A 26742-nucleotide genomic window follows, 5' to 3' on the forward strand; every position below is an offset into this window, starting at 1 on the left:
GGGGAGAATACGTGTTCGCCACGGACTAGAAAGGTCGAGATGGCCTGTTTCCGTGCTGTAATTGTTATATGGATATATGGTTATATCATCGATGATTTTTTTTTCTCCACGTTACACGCACCTTAAACTTTCTTTCTGAAAATGTTGCAGAATTGTTAGTCCCTGGCTTATTTATCTAGAAAGTCTATCTGAGGAAGAATCAACCCATCTGAACAACATGCAGCTTCAGATTGTGCACCAGAAGAGATATAGACAGCTAGTTAATTGTTTTCCTTGTCTCTCTAGTAATGCTCTGTTGGTTTTAGTTACAAATTTTTCACTAAAAAATTTAAGTTAATGTTTTTGGACGGATATTTTTAGAATAATTTCTGAAGTTGTCAGCACCTAATTGGATCCCGACTCAAAACTAATAATATTAGGAATATCAGAACAAAGCCCAAGACTTAAAACAAAGTAAAGAAACTTTCATGATTATCGTATAATAACTGGGAAAAAATTAATATTAACATTTTGGAAAGGTCCTATAACCCCCACAATTAAAATGTGGATTATGGAAATGTCGGAGACCCTACATTTGGAAAGAACTAGACTTGTTGTAATTGACAAACAAGAATTATTTGCTAGCATATGGTCTCCATTCATTGACTTTTTGAAAGGGTAAATTGGTCCAGCATAAATTGGTCCAATGTTAGTGTATACAATGCATTGTGGAAGAGCTAAATTGACTATCCATATGAATAATTCTGTTTTCTTCCAAGTATAAAGGACCTGTGCTCAGTTGTTGCTAATTTACAAAGTAAGTTTGGGGTGGGGTGGCGGTGGTATGGGGTATTGCTAATGGTGAGGCTCTGCTAGTGATCATGATTGCACTGGGAGCATGTGCGGAAAAGTCTAAATAAACCCATTGCACAGGATGGTGAAGAAACCTTACCAGCTGGTGACTGCGACCTGTTCAGGAGACTCAAAGCAATTCTGTGCTTAAAACACTGACTGGTGTAGAAATATTATAGGGAGTAATGTCTGAATTCTGACAATTGCCATGCAAATTCTAGGCCAGTGCTTTCCCTCTCCTTCACCTTAATGATGAACCTCCTTGCTTCAGTGCACGTTTTGCAGGAAGTGAAAAGATTTTGTATTTTAGGCCCTTTGGTCAAGCCTTCACCCATGATGTCATCTTCAAAGAGCTTGTTTGTTTGAATTTCCTTTCTCCTCTGGGGCCTGGATGCATGCCAGGATACAAATGTTTTGTATACCTAGAATACGTTTTAAGCCAGTTAGTTCAGGGTTGGCAAGTTCATTGAAAGTTCTGTTTGGCCAACAAAATGTTTCAAAGCACAGATTGAAAGAACAATGTTGCAGACCTTGTTCTGAGCTTGCTTTCCACCATTTTGCTCTCACATCAGAGCATTGTACTCTAGTTTTAACACGTCTACATTGATTTGCCTTACATTGGGAGAAGTTAGCATTTATAACTGTTGTAATTAAATAATTACATGATACTTACTGTGGGTCATATAGCCTACACTCCTGCATTCCCATTTAATGAAATGCTTGCTTTTGGCTTTAGAGTTGGAAATTAGACTTTAAGTTCAAGTAAATATTATCATGTGCACAAGTACAGTGGAAAGTCTTGTACGCAGCAGCAGCATCATAGACACGTAGACCCTGACAAACAAACCAAATTATAGACAAAAATGCTGGAGAAACTCAGCGGGTGAGGTGGCGTCTGTGGAGCGAAGGAAATAGGCAATGTTTCGGGTCGAAACCCTTCTTCTTCAGAATAGGCAACGTTTCGAGTCGAAACGTTGCCTATTTCCTTCGCTCCATAGATGCTGCCTCACCCGCTGAGTTTCTCCAGCATTTTTGTCTACCTTCGATTTTCCAGCATCTGCATTTCCTTCTTAAACCAAATTATACATTATATTGTAAAAGAAAAAAGACTGTTCAAAAACATAATTAGGAAAATAAGACCCTAGTAGTGCGTAGTGTTCCATTGTCGAGGTTGGATTAGGCTCGAATAGGAGGAGCAGCACCTCATACTTCGCTTGGGCAGTCTGCACCCCAGCGGTATGAACATTAACTTCTCTCATTTCAGCTAGTCCTTACTTTCTTCCTTCCCACCCTCACATCAGTCTGAAGAAGGGTTTCGACCCGAAACATTGCCTATTTCCTTCGCTTCATAGATGCTGCATCGCCAACTGAGTTTCTCCAACATTTTTGTCTACCTTAACGGGAAAGTGTTGGTTTTAATTCTGTTGCAGCAACTGCGTGAGCTCATCTCTGAACACAAGCCCCACATCGATAAGATGAACAAGACTGGACCTCAGCTACTGGACCTAAGCCCTCGGGAAGGACTGGCCATTCAACAGAAGTACACTGCAGCGGATGCCCTTTACAGCAAGGTCAAGGAAGATGTTAAGCTAAGGGCCCTATCGCTGGATGAAGCCATTTCCCAATCCACTCAGGTATTACTGCCCAACAATGCTATACTGCTCTGCTATCCGTCAGACCACAATAGCCTTCTATTCTTTAAGGGGTATCCAGGTTGCGTTCAAGTTAAAAGGAACCCAGGGGGAAACCTTATCACAGAGAGGTGGTTGGGTATATGGAACGAGCTGCCAGGGGAGATGGCAAAGGTAGGTGTAATTACAATGTTTAAAATACATTTGGACAGATGCAGGGATTGGAAAGGTTGAGAAGAAAATGGGCCAAGCACAGGCAGAGGGAACTAGCTTAGACAGACATCTTAGACTGCATGGTAGAGTTGGGACGAGGGGCTATTTCCGTGCTGTATGATTCAAAAGAAAAATTTAAAACTGTTGAACTTGTATAATGACCTTGTTTCACCTTGCATCTGCATCCTGCATAATGGTTGAATCCATGTTGTTATCTAATCCCATTCCTGAGGACTACATACGTTTTTTTTTCTCCCTTTAAAATTGAAATTAATTTTATTTTTATTTTTATTTCCCATCTCAACTGCTCCCTTTTTTAAAAATATGAAAACAATAACTGCCCCAAAATTGTGCTGTGCAGTGTCTCTGAGATGATGGAGGTGAGACGAGGGGTTGGGGGGAAGAGTGTGTTGGCTGCAGGCATGTTTCTCTGTGTGGTGTCAAGGGATTCAACATGTCTGGTCACACTTAGCCCATAATCAATACACAAATGTCCCATCTGTGGTTATACCTGCGTGCAAGAGATCTGCATCTGTCAGGTGGGCAAAATAACGGCAAGAATAATGTATCAGTCTGAAGAAGGGCACTATTCCTTTTTTCCAGAGTTGCTGCCTGAGCCACTGACTTACTCCAGCATTATGTGTCTACTGTACCGTGTAACAGCCTTGGTGTGAGATGTGAGAAGTATGATTTGTGAAGCTAGAGGAAGAAATGGAGAGGGAGTAGAGAAGTAGACACGAGTCTAAGTGGAGCACTGGGCAGAGAAGGGGTTGGGGAGGGAATGAAGTGTGGGGTATGATTCAAAAGAAAAGGGGGGGGGGGATGAAGATCAGCAGCTTAGGTCGGGATCGGACCTTGTGAGCACTGGTGAGTAAGGCAAGGCAGCGCCTTTACCACCTCAGGCAATTGAGGAAATTCAGAGTGTCTCCGAGGATCCTCCAGTGCTTCTACGCAGCGGCGGTGGAAAGCATCTTGTCCGGGAACATTACCATCTGGTTCGGGAATTGCTCTGCCAAGGACAAGAAGGCTCTGCAGAGTAGTGCGTTCGGGGAACGCAAGATGGGTTGGCTTCACGCACCCCCTCTGCAGGAACTATACAACAGGAGGTGCAAACTCCAGAGCAAACAAAATCAGCCCAGACCTCTTCCACCCCTGCAACGGACTGTTCCAGCTGCTACGGTCAGGCAAACGCCTCCGTTGCCATGCAGTGAGAACGGAGAGGTTGAGAAGGAGTTTCTTCCCAGAGGCAATTCGGACTGTAAACGCCTATCTCACCAGGGACTAACTGTACAGAACGTTTTTCCTTCTATTATTTATTATGTAAAATAATATGTGTGTTATGATTGTGTTTATAATTTGTTTGGTTGTTTTGTTGTTCCGCGAGCATTGCCACTTTCATTTCACTGCACATCTCGTATGTGTATGTGACAAATAAACTTGACTTGATCCCTGGATTGATGTGACAGCAATACCTGCTGCACCATCACACGTTATAGGGAATGTGGTGACGTGGGTAAGGACCGTTCGCAGAGCTTGGTGAGCTGCGGGACTGATTTACCATCGCCCGGTGGGGTATCGACTCAGCGCAGAGGGAGAGGAGGAGGAGGGAAGAGACAGTAACCCTAAGGTTTTTGCCTCCATCACAGTGAGGAGGTGCCTGGTGAACTCACTGTGGTGAATGTTAATTTGTGTTTATTGTGTGTTTTGTTGTTTATTATTATATGTATGGCTGCAGGCAACGACATTTCGTTCAGGCCGAAAGGTCTGAATGACAAATAAAGGATCTAATCTAATCTAATCTAAAGGAGTCGGAGAGGGGGGGGAAATGTAAAATCCACATAAACTCTGACAAACACACAAAACTAAATAATGCATTACATTGTAAAAAAAGAAACTTCAAAAACATAATTAGGCAAAAAAGACCATAAAGACCAAAAAAGACCCGGCACTCTGGAACACCTTGCCGCTGCAGATCAGACAGGCCCCTTCACTGTCCATCTTTAAATCCTCCCTAAAAACTCACTTTTATTCACTGGCTTTCGACACTGGCTGAGACATTGTTCCTGTTTTAGTGCTTTTAAATGTCTTTTAATTTTTACTGTTTTTATAGTTCTGTCGTCTTAATGGTTTTAGTAGTTTGTAATAACTTTTTGTTGACTTCTCATGTACAGCACTTTGTGGTAACTGATGTTGTCTAAAAGCGCTTTATAAATAAAGTTATTATTATTATTATTAATGTGTAGTGGTCCATTATCGGGGTAAGATTAGGCTCGTGTAGGTTGGTTCAAGATTCTGGTGGTCACAAGAAAATACCTGTTCCTGAACATGATGGGCTGGGACTTGATGTTTCTGTACCTCCTGCCCAATGGTAACACCAGATGACAGCAAAGTCCACAGGGATCTATTCCGCACTGCCCATTGACCCAGCGTTCCGACTGTGTTGCAGTTTCACGATAAGATCAGCCCGATGCTCGAGGCTCTGGAACGCATCGCCGTCCGACTCTGGCAACCGCCTTCCATCTCGGCCGAGGTGGAGAAGATCCGAGAGCAGATCAGTGAGAACAAAAATGTAGCCATGGAACTGGAGAAGCTGCAGCCAGCGTTCAACACCCTCAAACAACGCGGTGACGATTTAATCGGACGCTCCGAAGGAACCGACAAAGACTTCTGTGCGAAAGGTAATTCTGTGTGGAAGGAAAGCCCTTTGCTGGGCACTTTTTGACTTATGTCCACATTCGATTAATCTGAATGGTGGTTGAGAACTAAATGATAAGGTACGTTGGTTTTGTCTTGTCAAATTATGGTGTCAGCTGGCAAGGCCAACATTTATTACCCCGCTTTAATACCCATATGAAGGTGGAGGTGAGCTCTTCACCTCCACCTTGCAGCCCTTCTGGTAAAGGTAATCTTACAGGTTCTGGGCAAGAGTCAGGAGTGTTGAATTGTTTTTTGCACCAGGAATGGAGCAGTGAAACTCTTACCTGCTGTATCTTTGCATGCACATTAATACAACAACACAACAAATAAATAAACACGAATACAATAAATTACCAATTATATACAAGGTAACCAGACTGTCATAGTCTAAGCTGGAGTATGTAGTGCAACCCTGAAACAAAGTCCATACTAGTTCCTGCATCAGGCCGTGACATTCCTGCTTGATGCCACACTTGTACTTGTACCATAATGCCCCTGTCCCACTTAGGAAACCTAAACGGAAACTTTGCGCCCCACCGTGCAGGTTTCCGTGCGGTTCCCGGAGGTTGCAGGTGGTTGCCGGAGGTTGCAGGTAGTGGAAACAGGTAGGGAGACTGACAAAAGCCTCCGGGAACCGCACGGAAACCTTGGGTGGGGCGCAAAGCAGCTCAGGAGCGGACCCTTCGACTCACAATGTTTGTGCCGAACTTGATGCCAAGTTGAGCTGATCTCATCTGCCTGGGACGTGATCCATATCCCTCTATTCCGTGCACTTCCATGTGCTTATCTAGAAGCCGCTTAAACACCACTATCGTATCTGCCACTCGGAGGGCAGCTGAGGCAGGTTCTCTGGATGCTTTCAAGAGAGAGCTAGATAAGGCTCTTAAAAATAGCAGAGTCGTGGATATGGGGAGAAGGCAGGGACGGGGTATTGATTGGGGTTGATCAGCCGTGGTCACATTGAATGGCGGTGCTGGCTCGAAGGGCCGAATGGCCTACTCCTGCACCTATTGTCTATTGTCCACCACCACCCCTGGCAACATATTCCAGCCCCCCACTACCATCTGTGTCAAAAAAAAACGCCCTGCAGCTCCATTAGAGTTTCCCCATCTCTCCTCAAAGCCATGTCCTGTGGTGTCGGACATTTCCAACCCGGCGAAGAATGTTCTGACTGTCTACCCTATCTATGCCTCTCATAGTTTTACATACTTCTATCGTCTCACCTCAATACTCACCCTTACCACCCATCGCATGACATTTTCTCCATCCTCCCATCTGGGAAGAGGTACAGGAGCATTAGCTGCAAAACCAGCAGGATGCTCCTCAGCTTCTTCCCACAGGCTATAAGACTGTTAAATGGACTTTGCCCCCTGCCAAGTATCGCGCACAAACCCCCACACTGCAGGTGAGCCACTGTTGTGCCGCTGCCGGTCGGAACGGCTGTTGAATGTTTAGTAGAGTGTTAAATTTGTTCATGACATGTATTTTTTATTTTTATTTCTATTTATTTTTTCATGTACACTGAATGGACACTGGTTGAGCAACGTTTTTTTTTGTTTCCTCTGGGTATGCAAATACTCAGGAAATGACAATAAAGATATACAATACAATACAATACAATCCCCGATGTTCCAGAGAAAGCAATCCAAGTCTATCCAACCTCTCCCTGCAGCTGAAACTCACTGATCCAGGCAGCATTCTGGTAAAAAGTTAGTTGGTGGCTAAGCGACATGACAGCACCACAACCTAATTGTCAAGTTTACATTTGAAAGTTCATCAGTTCCAAATTGTTTTTTAACTGTATTCAAATCCCCAATTTTCTGCAGTGAATTTAAACGTGGATTGTTACGCCGTGCATCTGGATTGCTGGTCTAATTACGTTAGTTTAACATGGTGGGATTGACTAGTTTCTGATAAGGTGGTTGTGTTTTTAAGCTGTTCAAGAGCAGTTGGACAAGATGGTTTTCTACTGGGCGGACATCAGAACCCGGGCGGAGGAACGGGAGGCCAAGCTGCTCGACGTGATGGACCTGGCAGAGAAATTCTGGTGTGATCACTCCGCCCTGATTGCCACCATTAAGGATACTCAAGACTTGATCCAAGAATTGGAGGAACCTGGTATAGATCCATCCGTGGTCAAAGAACAGCAGGAAGCACTGGTGGTGAGGAAATCTGTATTGTACATTAAGCGTCACTGGGAAGAAATTCTTGCCCTTTGTATTATGCATGTGTGACCATGTCCTGTAAATGTTTATCCAAATAACACACAGAGGAAATCATGTAAAGGGACTGCGGCGACCTATTTGGCGAGTTTAGAAAAGTTTAGGAGAGTTTGAAAAAGTGTCATGTGAAGACCTCCTTCGACTGTGTAGAAGACTAGCTTCGGGAATACTGGACACCGAATAGTGGAGAGTGAAGACGACCTCCTTCTTCGACCTCCCTTCGACTATGTTGAAGACTATCTAGGACTACCTTCGACTACCCTCGATTACCTACGAATAACATGCCGACCTACTTCGACTAAACCTACAAGTAAAAAAAAACGGATTTTTTTCCATGGTGACCTTTTTTTACTCGCGGGTATTTTTCAGTATGTTGAAAAATACGCCGCTACCTAGCTGAGGCCTCGAGTACGCGGGGACTATTCTCGAGCATGAAGGGAGTTATAAAGACCTCCTAGGACCTCGTGTCGACCATGCTGCGAGTATGAGTCGAGGGCAAACTCTTCTAAACTCGCCAATTAGGTCACCGCAGTGGGACAGCCCCTTAAGTCATGTTTCCATATTTCATTCACATAGAGAGTGGTGAATGTCAGTGGTCACAGCTTAAGGATAAGGGGGAAATCCTTTAAAACCGAGATGAGAAGAACTTTTTTCACACAGAGAGTGGTGAATCTCTGGAACTCTCTGCCACAGAGGGTAGTTGAGGCCAGTTCATTGGCTATATTTAAGAGGGAATTAGATGTGGCCCTTGTGGCTAAGGGGATCAGGGGGTATGGAGAGAAGGCAGGTACGGGATACTGAGTTGGATGATCAGCCATGATCATATTGAATGGCGGTGCAGGCTCGAAGGGCTGAATGGCCTACTCCTGCACCTAATTTCTAGGTTTCTATATAGAAAGGTAGTACTGACAGCACAAAACGTGTGTATTGTGCCATTACAATCCTTGATTTATACCTCTCCATGTGTGAACAATGGAGATGGCTGGATTCATATTATTTTAGGTGCCAGTTTGGATTGCATAAACGTACGGTAAGTCCACAGCCAAGTTGTTTTAGAATCGCACAGTAAGAAAAATCCCAATCAAATATTCAGCCACTGGACAAAAAGCAGTTCTACAGCAGAGAGAGGCTAAGGACCCGTTGACAGAGGGTTATGGAAGGATAAACATGCAATGTTGTGATCAGACCAATTATTTGACTGAATCTATCATTACATGGGTGGAACGGTGGTGCAGCAGCGGGTTCCATCCTGACTACGGGTGCTGTCTGAAAGGAGTTTGTACCTTCTTCCCGTGACCTAAATTAAACTAAACTATCAGTCCTGACCTTGGATTTCTAGCAGTTTTTAATTTTAATTCATATGTAATTTGAGTTTAAATAATGGAAGATTTTTCTTTCCTAATTTTAATTTTGGAGTGAGTACCTTTAGTTCAGATAGTCTATGTCCTGTATTTCTGATGCAGATCAATTCAATATCAGATCCTTAACCTTAAGGATTCCACTTTAAATGACGTTGTGTCATCCTACCCATTCAGTATTGAGCATGCAGAAGCTGTTTCCCAAAATCTGGGTACTCCTAAACATGTGCAATTATGGCAAAGCTAACTAGGTTGGATTAAATGTAATCAGTTGTTTGTATGAAGCTTTTTTGTAATGCCTGCCTTTTTTATTTGTGGCTGTTAGGATGGGGAGGAGATGGTTTACTGATTAGTAATGTCAGAAATAACCTTGTTAAAGAGCGTGCTGGGAATTGAGTCAGCTACAGACACTGGTGTTCATTTATCTTTATCCAGCCATTAGATCTCCCCAGAAGGCAAGTAAAGCAGCCATCCCATGCTGCGTGCTTCTGTTTCATATACATTGCCTCATTCATATCAGAGAGATGACACAAAGGAGTATGAATTATAGGGAATGGTTCGACCATCACGTCAGGAATGGATTTGTGTGGTTTGCGTCTAAAATGGAGAGTGCTGATCCCTGGTATGAGAGCCGGGCGTATAGGAAGACGAATGGCTTCGAGGGTTGCTGTTTCTGGGGTAATGGTGCCTTGTGTAGTAGTGTCAACATTTTCCCCTGGATCGGGGGAGGGCAGCTGAAGCTGTGGCTGCTTAAGATGTTCCTGTGACCAGCATCCAACTGACTAGTGCTCCATTACACCACACACCGCAATTTATTTGCTGACAAAGATTGGATCCCCTGCTCTTTTCATCACAGCTGCCTCCCCTGCAGATGTTGAACAGACCCACTGCCAATTTTATGTGACCGCAGCACAGTTTTCTCATCTGTCTTCCTGCCATTGAAGGAAGCAGACTGTGCTTGTTCTCAGCGTTACCCAGGAGACGGTCCCTGCTCGACTGTCCAATCTCCATTACAACCCTTAGTTTTCAGTAGCTTTACAACTTTTTCAGCATCGTGCAACAGAAGTATTGGCTAAAAGCATGCGACCTGGGTCCTTGATTGAGACTGCTCCCGTGATTTTGATCCCAACCACATTCTGCTGTTGGTGTGGAGTTTGCATGGTCCCCCTGCCTGCACATCCCTCGGGTCCCCTGGTTTCCGCCCACATCTCAAATACTTCCAAAGATAGACACAAAAAGCTGGAGTAACTCAGCGGTTCAGACAGCATCTCTGGAGAAAAGGAATAGGTGACGTTTCGGGTCGAGGCCCTTCTTAGATGCTGTCTGGCCCACTGAGTTACTCCAGCTTTTTGTGTCTATGTTTGGTTTGAACCAGCATCTGCAGTTCCTTCCTACCCATTCTCAAAGACTACTTGTCTGAAGAAGGGTCTTGACCCGACAGGTCACCTATTCCTTTTCTCCAGGGATGCTGCCTGACCTGTTGAGTTACTCTGGAATTTGTGTCTATCTTCCATTCAGTGGTGAATTGCTGCCGGTGAGGGTTGATGGCAGTAGAACCAGAGTGGAATAGATGGCCAAGTGAGAGGGAATAGGTTGCAGGGAACCAAGGGCAGAGTTGTGTATAATGGGCCTCATGGCCTTATGGGGATTGGTCTGAGAGCTGACATAGACTCAATGGGCAGAGAGGTCTCCTCCCACATGGTGAAAAATATGATATACACCAAGCTGTAATGTTAAATAAATGCTGAAAAGCCATTACCATGTAAAGACATCTCATGCCAGCATATTAAACTGAGTAAATAAACCTTCAATCAGTTTGCACCTCTCATCGGGATTCCTTCCTAATAAGAATCAACTGGAAATGTAGAACAAATAGAAATTCTCCCGGTTCGGTCCATGCTGAGCCTATAGATCTGACTGACGTGTTGGTGCTGATATGCTCATTGGCCTCAAAAATCCTGGCTCTGATGACTGTCCAGGTTTTCCACAGATGTTTCACTGCCTAGTGACTGACCCGAGCTATGCAAGCCATTCCTGTGAGTGTGGGGGAGAGGTTCGGAGGTTGGGTGGTGTAGGAGTAGTAAAGAAATTCCAACTGTGAAGTGATCTTCTCAGCGGTCAATGATTCCATCCGCTCATGTTGTCCAAGCTAAGAAGTGATTAATGGTGACTTGGCACAGTTCCAGAAGGTGACTGGTGTCCCTGGAATCTTGGTGACGTGAATGGAATTGAGTATTTTGGGAAAGGTAATTATTGTTCGAGGGACCACTGCTAACCACATAAGATGTATCTCATTTTCTAAGATTTGTTTTTTATATGCAGTCAATTTAATAGATGTGGCTGATTTCGTTTTGCTTTCTAGGCAATCAAAGAAGAAATAGATGGACTTCAGGAAGAGCTGGAGATTGTACAGAACCTTGGAGCTGAGCTGACCTCAGCCTGTGGAGAACCTGATAAGCCAGTGGTGAAGAAAAATGTGGATGAGGTGTGTCCCCTGTGTTTTAGATAATGTAGACTGAAGCTAGAAAAAACTTGTCGATTATTCAAAAATGTATTTATAAAACACTTAGTCTAATGAAGAGTATTAAACCATGCACAGCTCACAGTGCCGGGTAATGATGAAGGCTGATTCTCACTCTCCTTATTGATTGTGGAGTAGATTTTGAGTGTGTGCTCATGCACAGAAACTCTAGATTGTCCAACTTTTCTTCATGAGGCAACCTGACCATTCCAGGTGTTAGTCTTGCCAGCCTTCTCTGAAACGTTTCCAGCACATTAATTTCATTCTTATATAAGTTTACACTGAGGTGTCGGGTTAAAGGACAAATCCTCTGAAGTGCAACTTAATACCATGACCTTTCTAAAAAATGCTCCCCAATTTGAGGGAGAGCGGTGGAAAGATACAGTGTCAATGTATAAGGGGCATTTAGCCAGGCTCCTAAACAGGCAGGAAATAGAGGGAGATGGGTCACGTGCTGGCACAGGAGATGTTTAACTTGGCACTGTGGTTTGCATAGACATTAGTGGGCCGAAGAGCCTGTTCATGTGGTGTACTGTTACATGAGGCAACAAAGTTACAATGTTATGTTAAAGAACTTGGCATATTGTTGGTGTCAATGGGGGCTCGAGGCCCACGACTGAGGAAGAACTAAGGGAAGGGACTTGAACTTTATTTCACCTTCCATCACAGTGAGGAATGTGTAGGAGTCACTGTGGTGGATGTTCATGTTAAATATGTTTTTGAGTGATCTGTTGCTTTTAATTGTATGACTGACCTGGCCAATGAAATTCCTCGTATGTTGCATAGAAACATAGAAACATAGAAATTAGATGCAGGAGTAGGCCATTCGGCCCTTCGAGCCTGCACCGCCATTCAATATGATCATGGCTGATCATCCAACTCAGTATCCCGTACCTGCCTTCTCTCTCCATACCCCATGATCCCCTTAGCCACAAGGGCCACATCTAACTCCCTCTTAAATATAGCCAATGAACTGGCCTCAACTACCCTCTGTGGCAGAGAGTTCCAGAGATTCACCACTCTCTGTGTGAAAAAAGTTCTTCTCATCTCGGTTTTAAAGGATTTCCCCTTTATCCTTAAGCTGTGACCCCTTGTCCTGGACTTCCCTAACATTGGGAACAATCTTCCTGCATCTAGCCTGTCCAACCCCTTAAGAATTTTGTAAGTTTCTATAAGATCCCCTCTCAATCTTCTAAATTCTAGAGAGTAAATTGCGAAACATACTTGGCAAATAAAGTGTGATTCTGATTCTTGTTCAGTGAATAACTGCGCCATTGTGTAAAATGGATCAATAAATTGTGAGGGGTGGTCTTTGACCAGTGTCAGGACTGTAAAATTGATCTTGGTTGCTCAAGCCAGGGTTCCTTCTTTTGATTGTCATCCGTTGACCACTGCTGCTCCAACATCACCTTGTGTGAACAATATTCAGCCAGTGGATTAATTAAGATACAGTTGCGTACAGTTTTGGTCTCATAATCTGAGGAAGGACATTTTTGCCATAGAGGGGGTACAGAGAAGGTTCACCAGACTGATTCCTGGGATGTCAGGACTTTCATATGAAGAAAGACTGGATAGACTTGGCTTGTACTTGCTAGAATTTAGAAGATTGAGGGGGGATCTTATAGAAACGTACAAAATTCTTAAGGGGTTGGACAGGCTAGATGCAGGAAGATTGTTCCCGATGTTGGGGAAATCCAGAACAAAGGGTCACAGTTTAAGGATAAGGGGAAAATCTTTTATGACCGAGATGAGAAAATCATTTTTTACACAGAGAGTGATGAATCTATGGAATTCTCTGCCACAGAAGGTAGTTGAGGCCAGTTCATTGGCTATATTTAAGAGGGAGTTAGATGTGGCCCTTGTGGCTAAAGGGATCGGGGGTTATGGAGAGAAGGCAGGTACAGGATACTGAGTTGGATGATCAGCCATGATCATATTGAATGGCGGTGCAGGCTCGAAGGGCCGAATGGCCTACTCCTGCACCTATTTTCTATTTTTCTATAAGGGGTGATGCGGGAATGGTGTAGAAAATGGGGACAGATGACTCCATCCATTTTATGAGCAGCGTAGCTAATGTTTAATGTATAATTTGCATACTAATTGTGGAAGAATAATTTTATGCAAATTTATGAACTGATTTACTTTGGTTTTTAAATGAAGACTCGTTTGCACCATCTACATGTTTCTTGTTTTCTGCCTGTAGCTGAATGGTACCTGGGGTAATCTGAATAAGGCATGGAAAGATCAAATTGATCAGCTGGATGAAGCCATGCTGGAGGCAGTTCAGTTCCAGGATGCACTGCAGGTATTGTTTCCTAGTTTTTAATTATTTTATGCACTTTGAATAATGGTGCCAAAAATGGCAGCATTGGCATGTATACCATATGCAAAAGAATTTCACTGTGCAGTTGTATATGTGATATATAACGCAACATTGAATCAATGGTATCTAATGCCTTTTCACTTCATAAATGATTTCCATTCTGCTTATAAAACAAACCGCACATTAAAGGTAATCCAGTGGGATTGAGATCATCTCCTTCCTGACGTCGGTCGAAAAATCCCATACTTCCTGTAATTTTGCTTGTCTTAAGCAAATGGGGATGGTGAATTTTGAGTCCCCAATGTTCCAAAGGATCTTTGCACAAAGTGCCTCTGGAACATCTGATGAGGAAGTCAATGCTGCAACGTCAGAGGTATTCAGTGTATAATATCATTGTTTACATGTTGCACCTTCCGAGTTGGATTACTTTGCCTGAAACAGGAAATTACATTTTTAATGTGAAAATGATAATAGATTAAGGGGGGGGGGGGGGAGTAGGTAGAATAGAAATCACTTGGATGGCTACGTCTATGGCTGAAAGAAGTTTAGATGATCATAACCCTGAAAATCATTGAAGTGTTGATCTGACACTCGGTTGAGGTATATAAATACAATTGTTGTGCAGTTCTTTGTTAATCCCTGGGTGAATAGATTTTGACATGTTTACAACGAGGAGACCATGAAAAGGTCGAGAACTATGACCTCTGAACATAATGGATGACATTAGACTTGAGCAGAGACACAAAACAGACGCCATAGTATAATTTGAGCATACATTAAACTGCTGACTAATATCCTGTACCTTCTTTGGTACAGAAGATCAGGTGTTTGGTATCTGGGGAAACAACTATAATTCAGTTTTATTAGTGTCCCCTCCCTTTCCTGTTTCTGCCACAAACTCTGAACCACTACAAACCATTTAATTTCCACACTGGTACCTGTAACTTGTGTAGAGAATATTGGGCCTTTTTAAATGGCTGGACCACGCAATCCTTCATGTCAACCAAATACTAATGATGAAATTCTTGGCACAAGTTTTGCGTTCTTTTTCAAAGACTTTGGTTGTATTGGATATGCTGCATGACAAATTATATTAACGGATTAACAAATTGTGCGCTATTTTCCTCTTTTAAATTCAGGCCATGTTTGACTGGATGGACTTTGCAGAAAGTAAATTGAATACAATGCCCCCAGTTGGTACAGATCTGGAGACAGTGAAACAACAAATTGCCGAGCTTAAGGTATATAATCTGCAGCTAATCCGATCATCAGAATTGAAGATTAATATCACTTTTAGTTTGTGAAAGCACAGACTAAACACTTTGAATCTGAAAGGAGTGTTGTGTGCTTGATCCTGATTCTGTCTTTGACGCACTGACTTTCAACAGCACTTCAAGACTGAAGCATATCAGCAGCAGATAGAAATGGAGCGGCTGAACCATCAGGGAGAATTGTTGCTGAAGAAAGTAAATGAAGAAAGTGACAAGCGGGTGGTACAGGAGCCTCTGCACGAGCTGAAGCATTTCTGGGAAAATCTGGATGGGAAAATTGTCAACAGACAGGTAATGAACTCCAATGGTTTTGGAATTTGCATATGCCAATCTAGCCTAAGGCCTTTGGCTAAAATCTGACCTATTGCCTTTAATATTGTACATTAATGGTAAGCCACAGAGATTTCCAACACTGCAGCTGGGTGTGTGAGTATCTGAGCAAAATGGGTGATGAAATTCATTGATGGGTGACTTCAATTTGAAGGAGGAAAGAATTGAATATTTGTTTAGATTTTACGGGAGGGTTCTGCCATTTATGTACTTGTTCCTTTGTATTTGCAGCACAAATTGGAAGATGCGCTGTTAGCTTTGGGACAGTTCCAACATGCTCTAGATGAACTGATGACGTGGCTGACCCACACCGAGGAGCTACTAAATGAACAGAAAACTGTTGGCGGAGATCCTAAAGCAATTGAAATTGCAATTGCCAAACATCATGTACGTTATGTCACCTTCAGTTATCAATTTCCTCTGGCTATAAGGCTGACGTGAACTTTACTTTCCCGCAGTTTATGTAATCTGCTGATTCAGCCCTTTGAGTCTATACTAGTTTAGTTTAGAGATACAGCGCGGAAACAGACCCTTTTGGCCCACCGGGTCCGCGCCGACCAGCGATCCCCGTACATTAACACTAACCTACACCCACGAGGGACAATTTTTACATTTACCAAGTCAGTTAAACCGGTTTCCTCCCGCACTCCAAACACGTACAGGTTTGCAGAGTTTCAGTAGACATGTTCGGTGTTGTGCGTTCACAGTAATCATGCAGCCCTTTGGAAGCACTTCATCCAACAATGAACCGTTGTACATTTCCTTGATCATCGCGGCTGTGATCTGTTCTTTTCACACCGTTCTTTGTACCCTTCCACATCGCGCTTCCCTCTCCTCTGACTCTCAGTCTGAAGAAGGGTCCCGACCTGAAACGTCACCCATTCCTTCTCTCCAGAGATGCTGCCTGTCCTGCTGAGTCACTCCAGCTTTTTGTGTCTATCTTCACAGTACCTATTTCAGGCTCCATTACACAAATAAAAGCTGAATGTGGACCGCAGCTCCGAGCAATCCCGGCGCTGTAGTGAAACAAGACCCTCTGGAATAGTTAATATTCTTGTCAACCACTCTGGAGACTTGAGCCTTATGATCCAATTGTCCTCACTGCCACCTGGGTCACGAACATTCCCTAATGCGATTATTGATTGCGCTCAGACTGATGGCTTGTTGTTCTCTTTATTCAAGAGATGTATTCAAGAGAGAGTTAGATTATAGCTCTTTGGGCTAACGGAGTTAGATATAGCTCTTAGGGCTGGGGAGAAAGCAGGAACCGATTTTGGATGTTCAGCCATGATCATATTGAATGGTTCGAAGGACTAAATGGCCTACTCCTGCACCTATTTTCTCTGTTCCTATATTTTTCTCACCTATTTTCGTCAGAGTTGAACTTTCCTTTGCTTGGATGTGGCAAGATTCTGTCAAATGAACACTTGCCGTGTGCCTTAGCATCCACTGGTAACAGGTTGGATGTTAACCTGAGCCAAGTCTCTAGGGGCCTGATTGTTCACAGATAAACTTAACAGATGTTACCTGACAGCAACCGGGATAGTGTTGTCTGATTTTGCTCTTTCACTGTGACAATTACTTTGTCTGTACAGCTGTCCAGCGCTGGAGCTGTTGCCGTGGCTCTAAAATTCTCCCCCTCCCCCCCAGTCACACTAGCTTCTCGTTTTCACCCAACAAACAGCTAACAGTGGCTTCTTTCCTTTATCATCGTTACATTTTTGCGTATCTTTCATTCATTGTTCTTTATCTCTCTACATCATTGTCTATATCTCTCGTTTCCCTTATCCCTAACCAGTCTGAAGAAGGGTTTGAACAAGTTAGTGCTTTATTCTTTGGAGCGCAGAAGGTTAAGGGGGGACTTGATAGAGGTTTTTAAAATGATGAGAGGGATAGACAAAGTTGACATGGAAAAGCTTTTCCCACTGAGAGTAGGGAAGATTCAAACAAGGGGACATGACATGAGAATGAAGGGACTTTAGGGTAAACATGAGGGGGAACTCTTTACATCAGAGAGTGGTAGCTGTGTGGAATGAGCTTCCAGTGAAGGTGGTGGAGGCAGGTCGTTTTTATCATTTAAAAATAAATTGGATAACCATATGGATGGGAAGGGAAGGAAGGTTATGGTCTGAGCGCAGGTATATGGGACTAGGGGAGATTATGTGTTCGGCACGGACTAGAAGGGTCGAGATGGCCTGTTTCCGTGCTGTAATTGCTATATGGTTATAAGGGTCTCAACCAGAAACGTCACCCATTCCTTCTCTCCAGACGTGCTGCCTGTCCCACTGAGTTACTCCTGCATTTTGTGTCCACCATCTTTCTAAAGCGTGTTTTGTATTTCTAGATCCTGCAGAATGATGTTCTGGCTCACAAATCCACAATGGAGACGGTGAACAAAGCTGGAAATGCCCTGCTGGGATCAAGCGATGTGGAGGAAGCCAGCAGTCTGCAGAGCAAACTGGAAAGTCTCACCCAGCGCTGGAAGAATGTGCTGGAACAAACTGCCCAGCGGCAGCTGCAACTGCATCATTCACTCATCCAGGTATGACAACGCGGAGAGTTAGTCATAGCGTGGAAACGGGCCCTTTGGCCCAATTTGCCCACACCGGCCAACATGTCCCATCTACACTTGTCCCACTTGCCTGTGTTTGGCCCAAATCCTTCTAAACCAGTCCAATCCGTTCTGTCTGAAGAAGGGTTTCGGGCCGAAACGTCGCCTGTTTCCTTCGCTCCATAGATGCTGCTGCACCCGCTGAGTTTCTCCAGCTTTTTTGTGTAACCTTCGATTCTCCAGCATCTAAACCAGTCTAATCCATAAACCTGTCTAATAGCTTCTTAAACATTGCGTGCCTGCCTCAACTACCTCCTCCAGCAGCTCGTTCCATACACCCACCACCCCTTGGATTCCTATAAAAAAAACTTTCCCCCTTCACCTTAAACCTATGTCATCTAGTTCTTGATTTCCCCTACTCTGGGCAAGACTATTGTGGTCTAGGGCTCATGCTCAGGCTGAGCAGTGCATCCTGACGCCCTGTCAATGCTGCTTTATCCAGAGCCATTTGTTTATGCAACATCTATAAACCACAAGCATAGACACAAAACTAGAGTAACTCAGCGGGACAGGCAGCATCTGTGGAGAGAAGGAAGAAGGGTCTCGACCCAAATGTCACACTTTCCTTCTCACCAGAGATGCTGCCTGTCCTGCCGAGTTGCTCCAGCTTTTTTGTGTCGATCTTCGGTTTAAACCAGCAGTTCCATCACACACACACCATATAACCATATAACCATATAACAATTACAGCACGGAAACAGCCCATCTCGGCCCTACAAGTCCATGCCGAACAAATTTTTTTCCCCTTAGTCCCACCTGCCTGCACTCGTACCATAACCCTCCATTCCCTTCTCATCCATATGCCTATCCAATTTATTTTTAAATGATACCAATTAAATGATACCACACACTTGTTTTATTTATTTGGTTATTTTATTTATTATATATATATATCTATCTATATATCTATATAGATCTATATATATATATATATATAGATATAGATCTATATATATCTATATCTATATATAATCACAATCAAATGCATTTAATTAGCTCTGGGGTATTGTCCAGAGGGAGTTACATTCCATCCGTAACGAAAATAAACAAAATTGCTGATGCTTGATATGAGAAATGGAGGATCTTCGACTTGAAATGTTAATACTGTTTCACCCTCTGCAGATGCTGTCTGTCCTGTGGAGTATTTCCAGTATGCTCTAATTTTATTTAAGATTTCAGACTGGTCAAAATTGATTTGTATGTTGGTAAACTAAATAGGAGTTAGATTTTCTAGAGTTTAATCAAATCTTGAAAAATGGTAGCTGAAATCAACTGAGCAAAAGTAAAGTGATCTGCAAAAGGAGGTTTGTTACCTTTTTAAAAAAGCCACATAGTGGTGGGGAAACAGTGGGCCAGGCACCATCCCTGGAGTATGCGGATAGCAGACATTTTATGTCAAGGTCCTTCTTCAGACCTTCTTCCATGTTCTCCAGAGATGCTGCCTGACCTGCTGGGTTACTCCAGCACTCTGTGTCGTTCTGATTGTGAACCAGCATCTGGAGTTTCTCGTGCCTACAGATTGTCAATTTAATCCATTGAACAATTACAATACCAGTCACGTTCAGCCTATGCAGTGCATTCGGATCAAAAAATTATCTATCCACCCTGATCCCACCTTCCAGACCTCTGGGTCACAATATTCAAGTCCACGTCCACATGGTATGGAGGTTTCCATCTCCACGTTGATGAGGCATATCCTTTGTAGCATGAGGATGGCCAGCAATGAGACTTCTTCCCACGAGCCTGCCTGGTGTGTTTCAGTTTCATGCTAGTCTTGAGTTCTTGAATAAGAGAGGAGACTGGTTAGGGGGTTGATGCTGTGACGTGTTCTTCCTCTGCAAGCAGTATTCACTTCCAGGCGATCTGTATGGATCTATTGCGAGTCAACTTTTCTAACCTCCTGTGGGAGATACCTCCCCAGATGGCCTGTGTTCAGTCAGCAAATTTGAATGTGACAACTTGTTGCAAGTTCTCTTGACACTTCTTTGACATTGCTTCTGCGCAATTGCTTCAATTAGAGTAACTGATGAAAGTGTCTTTTACTGAGCTATGACCATCTCCAGCTTGATCTGATCAAATGTTCCCATTCAAACTAGTCGGGGGAGAGCGTGATGCCAGGACGTGTGAAGAGGTGGGAAGGAGTTGCTCTTGTTCTGGTGTTCGGGATATGATGATGATGTTTCTTTCTTTGATGTAGGCTCAGGGTTTCCAGAATGAGATTGACGATCTGCAGCGGTGGCTGGTGGAGATGGAACGGCAACTGTTGGCATCAAAACCTATCGGGGGCCTGCCGGAAACAGCCAGAGAACAGCTCAACAACCATCTGGTATGTACCGTCAAAGTGGCATAGCTGGGAGAACTTTACTTGTGTCAAACACAATGAGAATGGAACTAAGTAGGGGTAACATGAGGGGGAACTTCTTTACTCATAGAGCTGTGTGGAATGAGCTTCCAGTGAAGGTGGTGGAGGCAGGTTCGTTTTATCATTTAAAAATTTAAAGGAATGGGAAGGGAATGGAGGGTTATTCGGCCAGGTATATGGGACTAAGTCGGCACGGACTACTCCAGAATTAGGCCATTCGGCCCATCAAGTCTACTCCGCCATTCGAACATGGCTGATCTATCTCTCCCTCCAAACCCCATTGTCCTGCCTTCTCCCCATAACCTCTGACACCTGTTATAATCAAAAATCCATCTATCTCAGCCTTAAATATATCCATAGACTTTATAACCATATAATAATTACAGCACGGAAACAGGCCATCTCGGCCCTTCTAGTCCGTGCCGAACACGTATTCTCCCCATGTCCCATCTACCTGCACTCAGACCATAACCCTCCATTCCTTTCCTGTCCATATAACTATCCAATTTATTTTTAAATGATAAAATCGAACCTGCCTCCACCACCTTCACTGGAAGCTCATTCCACACAGGTACCACTCTCCGAGTAAAGATGTCCCCCCTCATGTTACCCCTAAACTTCTGTCCCTTAATTCTCAGCACCTCACACTTATCAGCATTAAACTCTATCTGCCATCTTTCAGCCCACTCTTCCAAATGGTCTAAATCTCTCTGTAGACTTTGAAAATCTAATTCATTATCCACAACACCACCTATCTTAGTATCATCTGCATACTTACTAATCTAATTTACCACACCATCATCCAGATCATTGATGTACATGACAAACAACAGTGGACCCAACACAGATCCCTGAGGTACCCCACTAGTCACCGGCCTCCAACCTGACAAACAACCATCCACCATTACTCTCTGGCATCTTCCATTCAGCCACTGTTGAATCCATCTTGCTACTCCACCATTAATACCCAACAGCTGAACCTTCTTAACCAACCTTCCATGAGGAACCTTGTCAAAGGCCTTACTGAAGTCCATATAGACAACATCCACTGCTTTACCCTCATCAATTTCCCGAGTAACCTCTTCAAAAAATTCAAGAAGATTAGTCAAACATGACCTTCCAGGCACAAATCCATGTTGACTGTTCCTAATCAGACCCTGTTTATCCAGATGCTTATATATATATTATCTCTAAGTATCCTTTCCATTAATTTGCCCACCACTGATGTCAAACTAACAGGTCTATAATTGCTAGGTTTACTCTTAGAACCCTTTTTAAACAATGGAACAACATGCGCAGTACGCCAATCCTCTGGCACTATTCCCGTTTCTAATGACAATTGAAATATTTCTGTCATAGCCCCTGCTATTTCTACACTAACTTCCCTCAATGTCCTAGGGAATATCCTGTCAGGTCCTGGAGACTTATCCACTTTTATATTTTTTCAAAAGTGTCAGTACTTCCTCTTTTTTGAATCTCATAGTTTCCATAGCTACTCTACTTAGTTCCCTTACCTCACATAATTCAATATCCTTCTCCTTGGTGAATACCGAAGAAAATAAATTGTTCAACATCTCCCCCATCTCTTTTGGCTCTGCAGATAGCTGTCCACTCTGACTCTCTAATGGACCAATGTTATCCCTCATTATCCTTTTGCTATTAATATAGCTGTAGAAACCCTTTGGATTTACTTTCACCTTACTTGCCAAAGCAACCTCATATCTTCTTTTAGCTTTTCTAATTTCTTTCTTAAGATTCTTTTTACATTCTTTATACTCCTCAAGCACCTCATTTTCTCCATGCTGCCTATAATTATTGTAGATCTCTCTCTTTTTCCGAACCACGTGTCCAATTTCCCTTGAAAAGCATGGCTCTTTCCAATTTTTACTATTTCCTTTCAACCGAACAGGGACATAAAGATTCTGTACTCTTAAAATTTCACCTTTAAATGTCCTCCATTTCTCTTCCACATCTTTCCCATAAAACAAAATGTCCCAATTCACTCCTTTTAAATCCTTTCGCATCTCCTCAAGGTTAGCCTTTCTCCAATCAAAAATCTCAACCCTAGGTCCAGTTCTTTATGACAACAAGATTCAGGTGATGAAGATGGTATTTCATTTAACAGAAGACATGATAGTAGGAGAAGACTAGTCAGCCCCTCTGGCCCACACCACCCATTCAATGACGTTGTGGCTGATCCAATCTTCACCTAAGCACACGTTCTTTACCCTCTCTCAGTGTCCCCTGATTCTCTTTTAATTGCAATGTCTGTCACACTTTGTTTAGAATACATTTGATGATTCCTTTTCCACAGATATGTGTCGTAGAGAATTCCAAAGGGTCACTATCCTATGAGAGGAAAAGTTTATTTTCATTTCTCCCTCAAATAGTCGACCTCCTATTCTGAAGCTTAATGCCAGATACCCTCACCAGGGGAAACATTCTCTCAGCATCCAATCCATTAGTCCATTCAGAATCTTACATTTCAATTAAACCACCACTCGTCCTATAAAGCCCAATGACTTTAGGCCCTAGCTACGTCAACCCTTTTGTCCCAGGAAGTTGTGGCCAATTTGCTCATGATGATTGTTTATGTGAACCACGGCTGATGTTCAGCCATCTTACTGAGGCGTGATTAGTGACTCTCATAGAGAGAATCCCAAGTCTGCTGCAATGGATACAGCTCTCTCTCCCGCAATCCAAGCTCCAGCAAAGCTTAGTGAAAAAGATTAAACTTTTTGTTAACATTTCTTTTTCTTTTCTTTTTTTTTCGCTTCATGAGGTCATAAGTAATAGGAGCAGAATCAAGCCATTCGGCTCATCAAGCCTACTCTGCCATTCAATCATGGACCATCTATCTCTCCCTCCCAACCCCATTCTCCTGCCATCTCCCCATAATCTCTTGACACGCGCGTGCTTCATCTCGGGCAAACTGGAGGCTTGCGGCCCATGGAATCATTTATTGGTTGTGTATTTGAGCCTTGCTCCAGACTGATGTAACAGTATAGAGTGAGTCCTGATCCATCAGTGGTAATGCTGTTGGAATGAGATGTTCCAGCAAAAGCAGTGGAAGAGATTCCGTGGCCAGAGACACAACCTGGAGCACTACCAGCGAGGCTCTCGCACAACCTCATTTACTTCTACAGATTCATTGTTGTTTTCTGAGTTACCTTTGGCAGCGGGGCAAATTTTCTGTTAGTTTCAGACCTTCACAGCCACACCTATATTGAATCAAGACATTTCCATGCACTTTTTTGCCGTTCAGTTAGACTATGGGTCGAGCTAAGTATGGAAACACTTGCAGATTAACAAAGATGCCATTTATTTCCATCAGGAGCTTTGTGCAGCATTTAGAGCCAAAGAGGAGATCTACAAGAACTTGATAAATAAGGGACAGCAGAACCGTGACCAAGCTGGTGACAGCAACGTGGAGACGGGCATCAACAACCTGAAAGAAAGATGGGAATCCGTCGACATAAAACTAACAGAACGAAAGGTGCCAAATTATGCATTTTATAATGTAAAACACTGACGGCAGAAGGCCCTTTAAATGTCTTTTAACACATTAGAATTATTTTAGCTTGCAATCTGAGCCTGTAATTCATGTTTAGCAACTAAATGAGACATTGATTATCATAAAGAAGGGCCATAATTCAGAGCGAACAATGAAACACTTACTTATACCAGCGCAAAATATATGTAAACATAGTGCTCTGTAAACACCAAAATAAACAAGATCAAAAATTCAGTCTATTAAAAAAAAAAGAACAAATCTTAATAGTGGTGATTGTGAGAATGTGGTTAAATAGTAATCTCACATGGGGACGACCAGCATGATGAGTGTGGGAAGTGGTCAAGTTCAAGTTCAAGTGAGTTTATTGTCATGTGTCCCAATCTGGACAATGAAATTCTTGCTTTGCTTCAGCGCACAGAACATAGTAGGCATATTACTACAAAACAGATCAGTGTGTCCATATACCGTAATATAAATATATACACACATGAATAAAGAAACTGATAAAGTGCAAATAACAGATAATTGGTTAGTAATAATCAGACTTTTGTCCGAGCCAGGTTTAATAGCCTGATGGCTGTGGGGAAGTAGCTATTCCTGAACCTGGTTGTTGCAGTCTTCAGGCTCCTGTACCTTCTACCTGAAGGGAGCAGTTTAACATTGATCTGGTAGAAAGAGCAGTCTAAGGACTGGTTGCTGATGTTTTGTGAATACAGAACATTGCATAGTGCACCGCCTCACCTGACAGTCCAAGATGTTGACACTGCAAAGTGTTCTGCCCACCCACCACAGCTTTGAAGATATCACAAAGAAAGCACAAAATAACTTGTGTTTATAGCATGGCTTTCATAATTTCAGGATATCCAAAAGTGCTTCAGTGAAAATGGTGAAAGTGTAACTCCTGTTGTAATTTAGGGAAGGAATAGTGAGCAATTCCACTGTTTTTTGGGGTGAAATAGTGAATCCCATAATAAAAGCAGGAAATTACAATCAGCAGGTCAGGCAGCATCTGTGGAAAGATAAAAAGTCACCATTTCAGATCCAAGACCCGCTTGTCAAAACTGGTAAAGAGTAAAGCAAATTGTTTTTTCTAAAGGAGGAATGGGTAGAACAAAAGGAATATCTCTGATAGGGCGAGTCCAATGTGTTAATGGAGGCAATATTCAGTATTGAGGCACATCTGTTGTGTGTTGTAAATAGGAAGTTTGAGCAAGATGCCCAGCGGGCCAGACCACTCAATTAGAATAAGCCAAAACGGAACAGAAATGCAGATATGCAGGAACAGCCCACTCTGAGCCGGGCAGAAAGAGAGGGTGAGTATCCTAAAGTTGGGCTTTCTAACTGATCCACATCTCATGTGCAGGTTAAATTGGAGGAGGCCCTCAACTTGGCCACTAAGTTCCACAACTCCCTGCAAGACTTCATCAACTGGTTGACTCAAGCAGAACAAACCTTGACGTTAGTTGCATCGCCAAGCCTCATTCTGGACACCATTTTATTTCAGATTGATGAACACAAGGTAAATGTAAACTCCGAGCGGGCACATGGAAAGTTCAAAATATATTTGAGCCTTGGCGTATTTCTCACTTTGGTTGATTGTGTTTTTGCTGCGTTGTCTGTAGGTTTTTGCCAATGAAGTCAACTCGCACCGTGAGAAAATAATTGAACTGGACAAGACCGGCACCCATCTGAAGTACTTCAGTCAGAAGCAGGATGTTGTGCTCATTAAAAACTTGTTGATCAGTGTTCAGGCTCGATGGGAAAAAATTGTGCAGCGGTCAGTTGATCGAGGAAGAGGGCTAGATGATGCCAGGAAGCGTGCGAAACAGGTATGGTCGTGAGTCTGTAGAACATTATAGCGCAGAAGATTAATTTGTGATGTTAAATTTTGTATGTTTGTCTTTCGCAAATCAGTGGGAATGAAATCAGATCATTTGTTGATTTGTGTTTCTATAAATTGTTCAGCAAGTTTAGGATTCAAATTAATATGACAGTGATCTTGTAATATAAAGTAATTGGCCCCTGTTTGTTTCTTTTATGGTGCTTTGGAGAAAAAACGTTATGCAAAGGTTCATTTAACCATTTAACCATATAACAATTACAGCACGGAAACAGGCCATCTCGGCCCTACAAGTCCGTGCCGAACAATTATTTTCCCTTAGTCCCACCTGCCTGCACTCATACCATAACCCTCCATTCCCTTCTCATCCATATGCCTATCCAATTTATTTTTAAATGATACCAACGAACCTGCCTCCACCACTTCCACTGGAAGATCATTCCACACCGCTACCACTCTCTAAGTAAAGAAGTTCCCCCTCATGTTACCTCTAAACTTCTGTCCCTTAATTCTGAAGTCATGTCCTCTTGTTTGAATCTTCCCTATTCTCAAAGGGAAAAGCTTGTCCACATCAACTCTGTCTATCCCTCTCATCATTTTAACGACCTCTATCAAGTCCCCCCTTAACTTTCTGAACTCCAGAGAATAAAGACCTAACTTATTCAACCTTTCTCTGTAACTTAGTTGTTGAAACCAAGGCAACATTCTAGTAAATCTCCTCTGTACTCTCTCTATTTTGTTGACATCCTTCCTATAATTGGGCGACCAAAATTGTACACCATACTCCAGATTTGGTCTCACCAATGCCTTGTACAATTTTAACATTACATCCCAGCTTCTATACTCAATGCTCTGATTTATAAAGGCTAGCATAAGCAAAAGCTTTCTTTACCACCCTATCTATATGAGATCCCACCTTCAAGGAACTATGCACGGTTATTCCCAGATCCCTCTGTTCAACTGCATTCTTCAATTCCCTACCATTTACCATGTACGTCCTATTTTGATTTGTCCTGCC

General features: G+C 42.9%; 1 protein-coding gene across 1 annotated transcript in view; it reads left to right on the top strand.

The window, feature by feature from the left end:
• Positions 1-26742, top strand: part of LOC129696942 (dystonin-like) — a 529669-nt gene that overhangs the window by 460228 nt on the left and 42699 nt on the right. The window contains 13 exon segments of the mRNA XM_055635073.1: positions 2262-2465; positions 5122-5353; positions 7308-7534; positions 11315-11437; positions 13677-13778; positions 14936-15037; positions 15185-15358; positions 15629-15784; positions 17742-17939; positions 20206-20334; positions 23705-23866; positions 25248-25403; positions 25507-25713. Coding sequence (XP_055491048.1) covers positions 2262-2465; positions 5122-5353; positions 7308-7534; positions 11315-11437; positions 13677-13778; positions 14936-15037; positions 15185-15358; positions 15629-15784; positions 17742-17939; positions 20206-20334; positions 23705-23866; positions 25248-25403; positions 25507-25713 — 2172 coding nt within the window.

This window comes from Leucoraja erinacea, chromosome 5 (genome assembly GCF_028641065.1).
Source record: "Leucoraja erinacea ecotype New England chromosome 5, Leri_hhj_1, whole genome shotgun sequence".
Lineage (NCBI taxonomy): Eukaryota > Metazoa > Chordata > Chondrichthyes > Rajiformes > Rajidae > Leucoraja > Leucoraja erinaceus.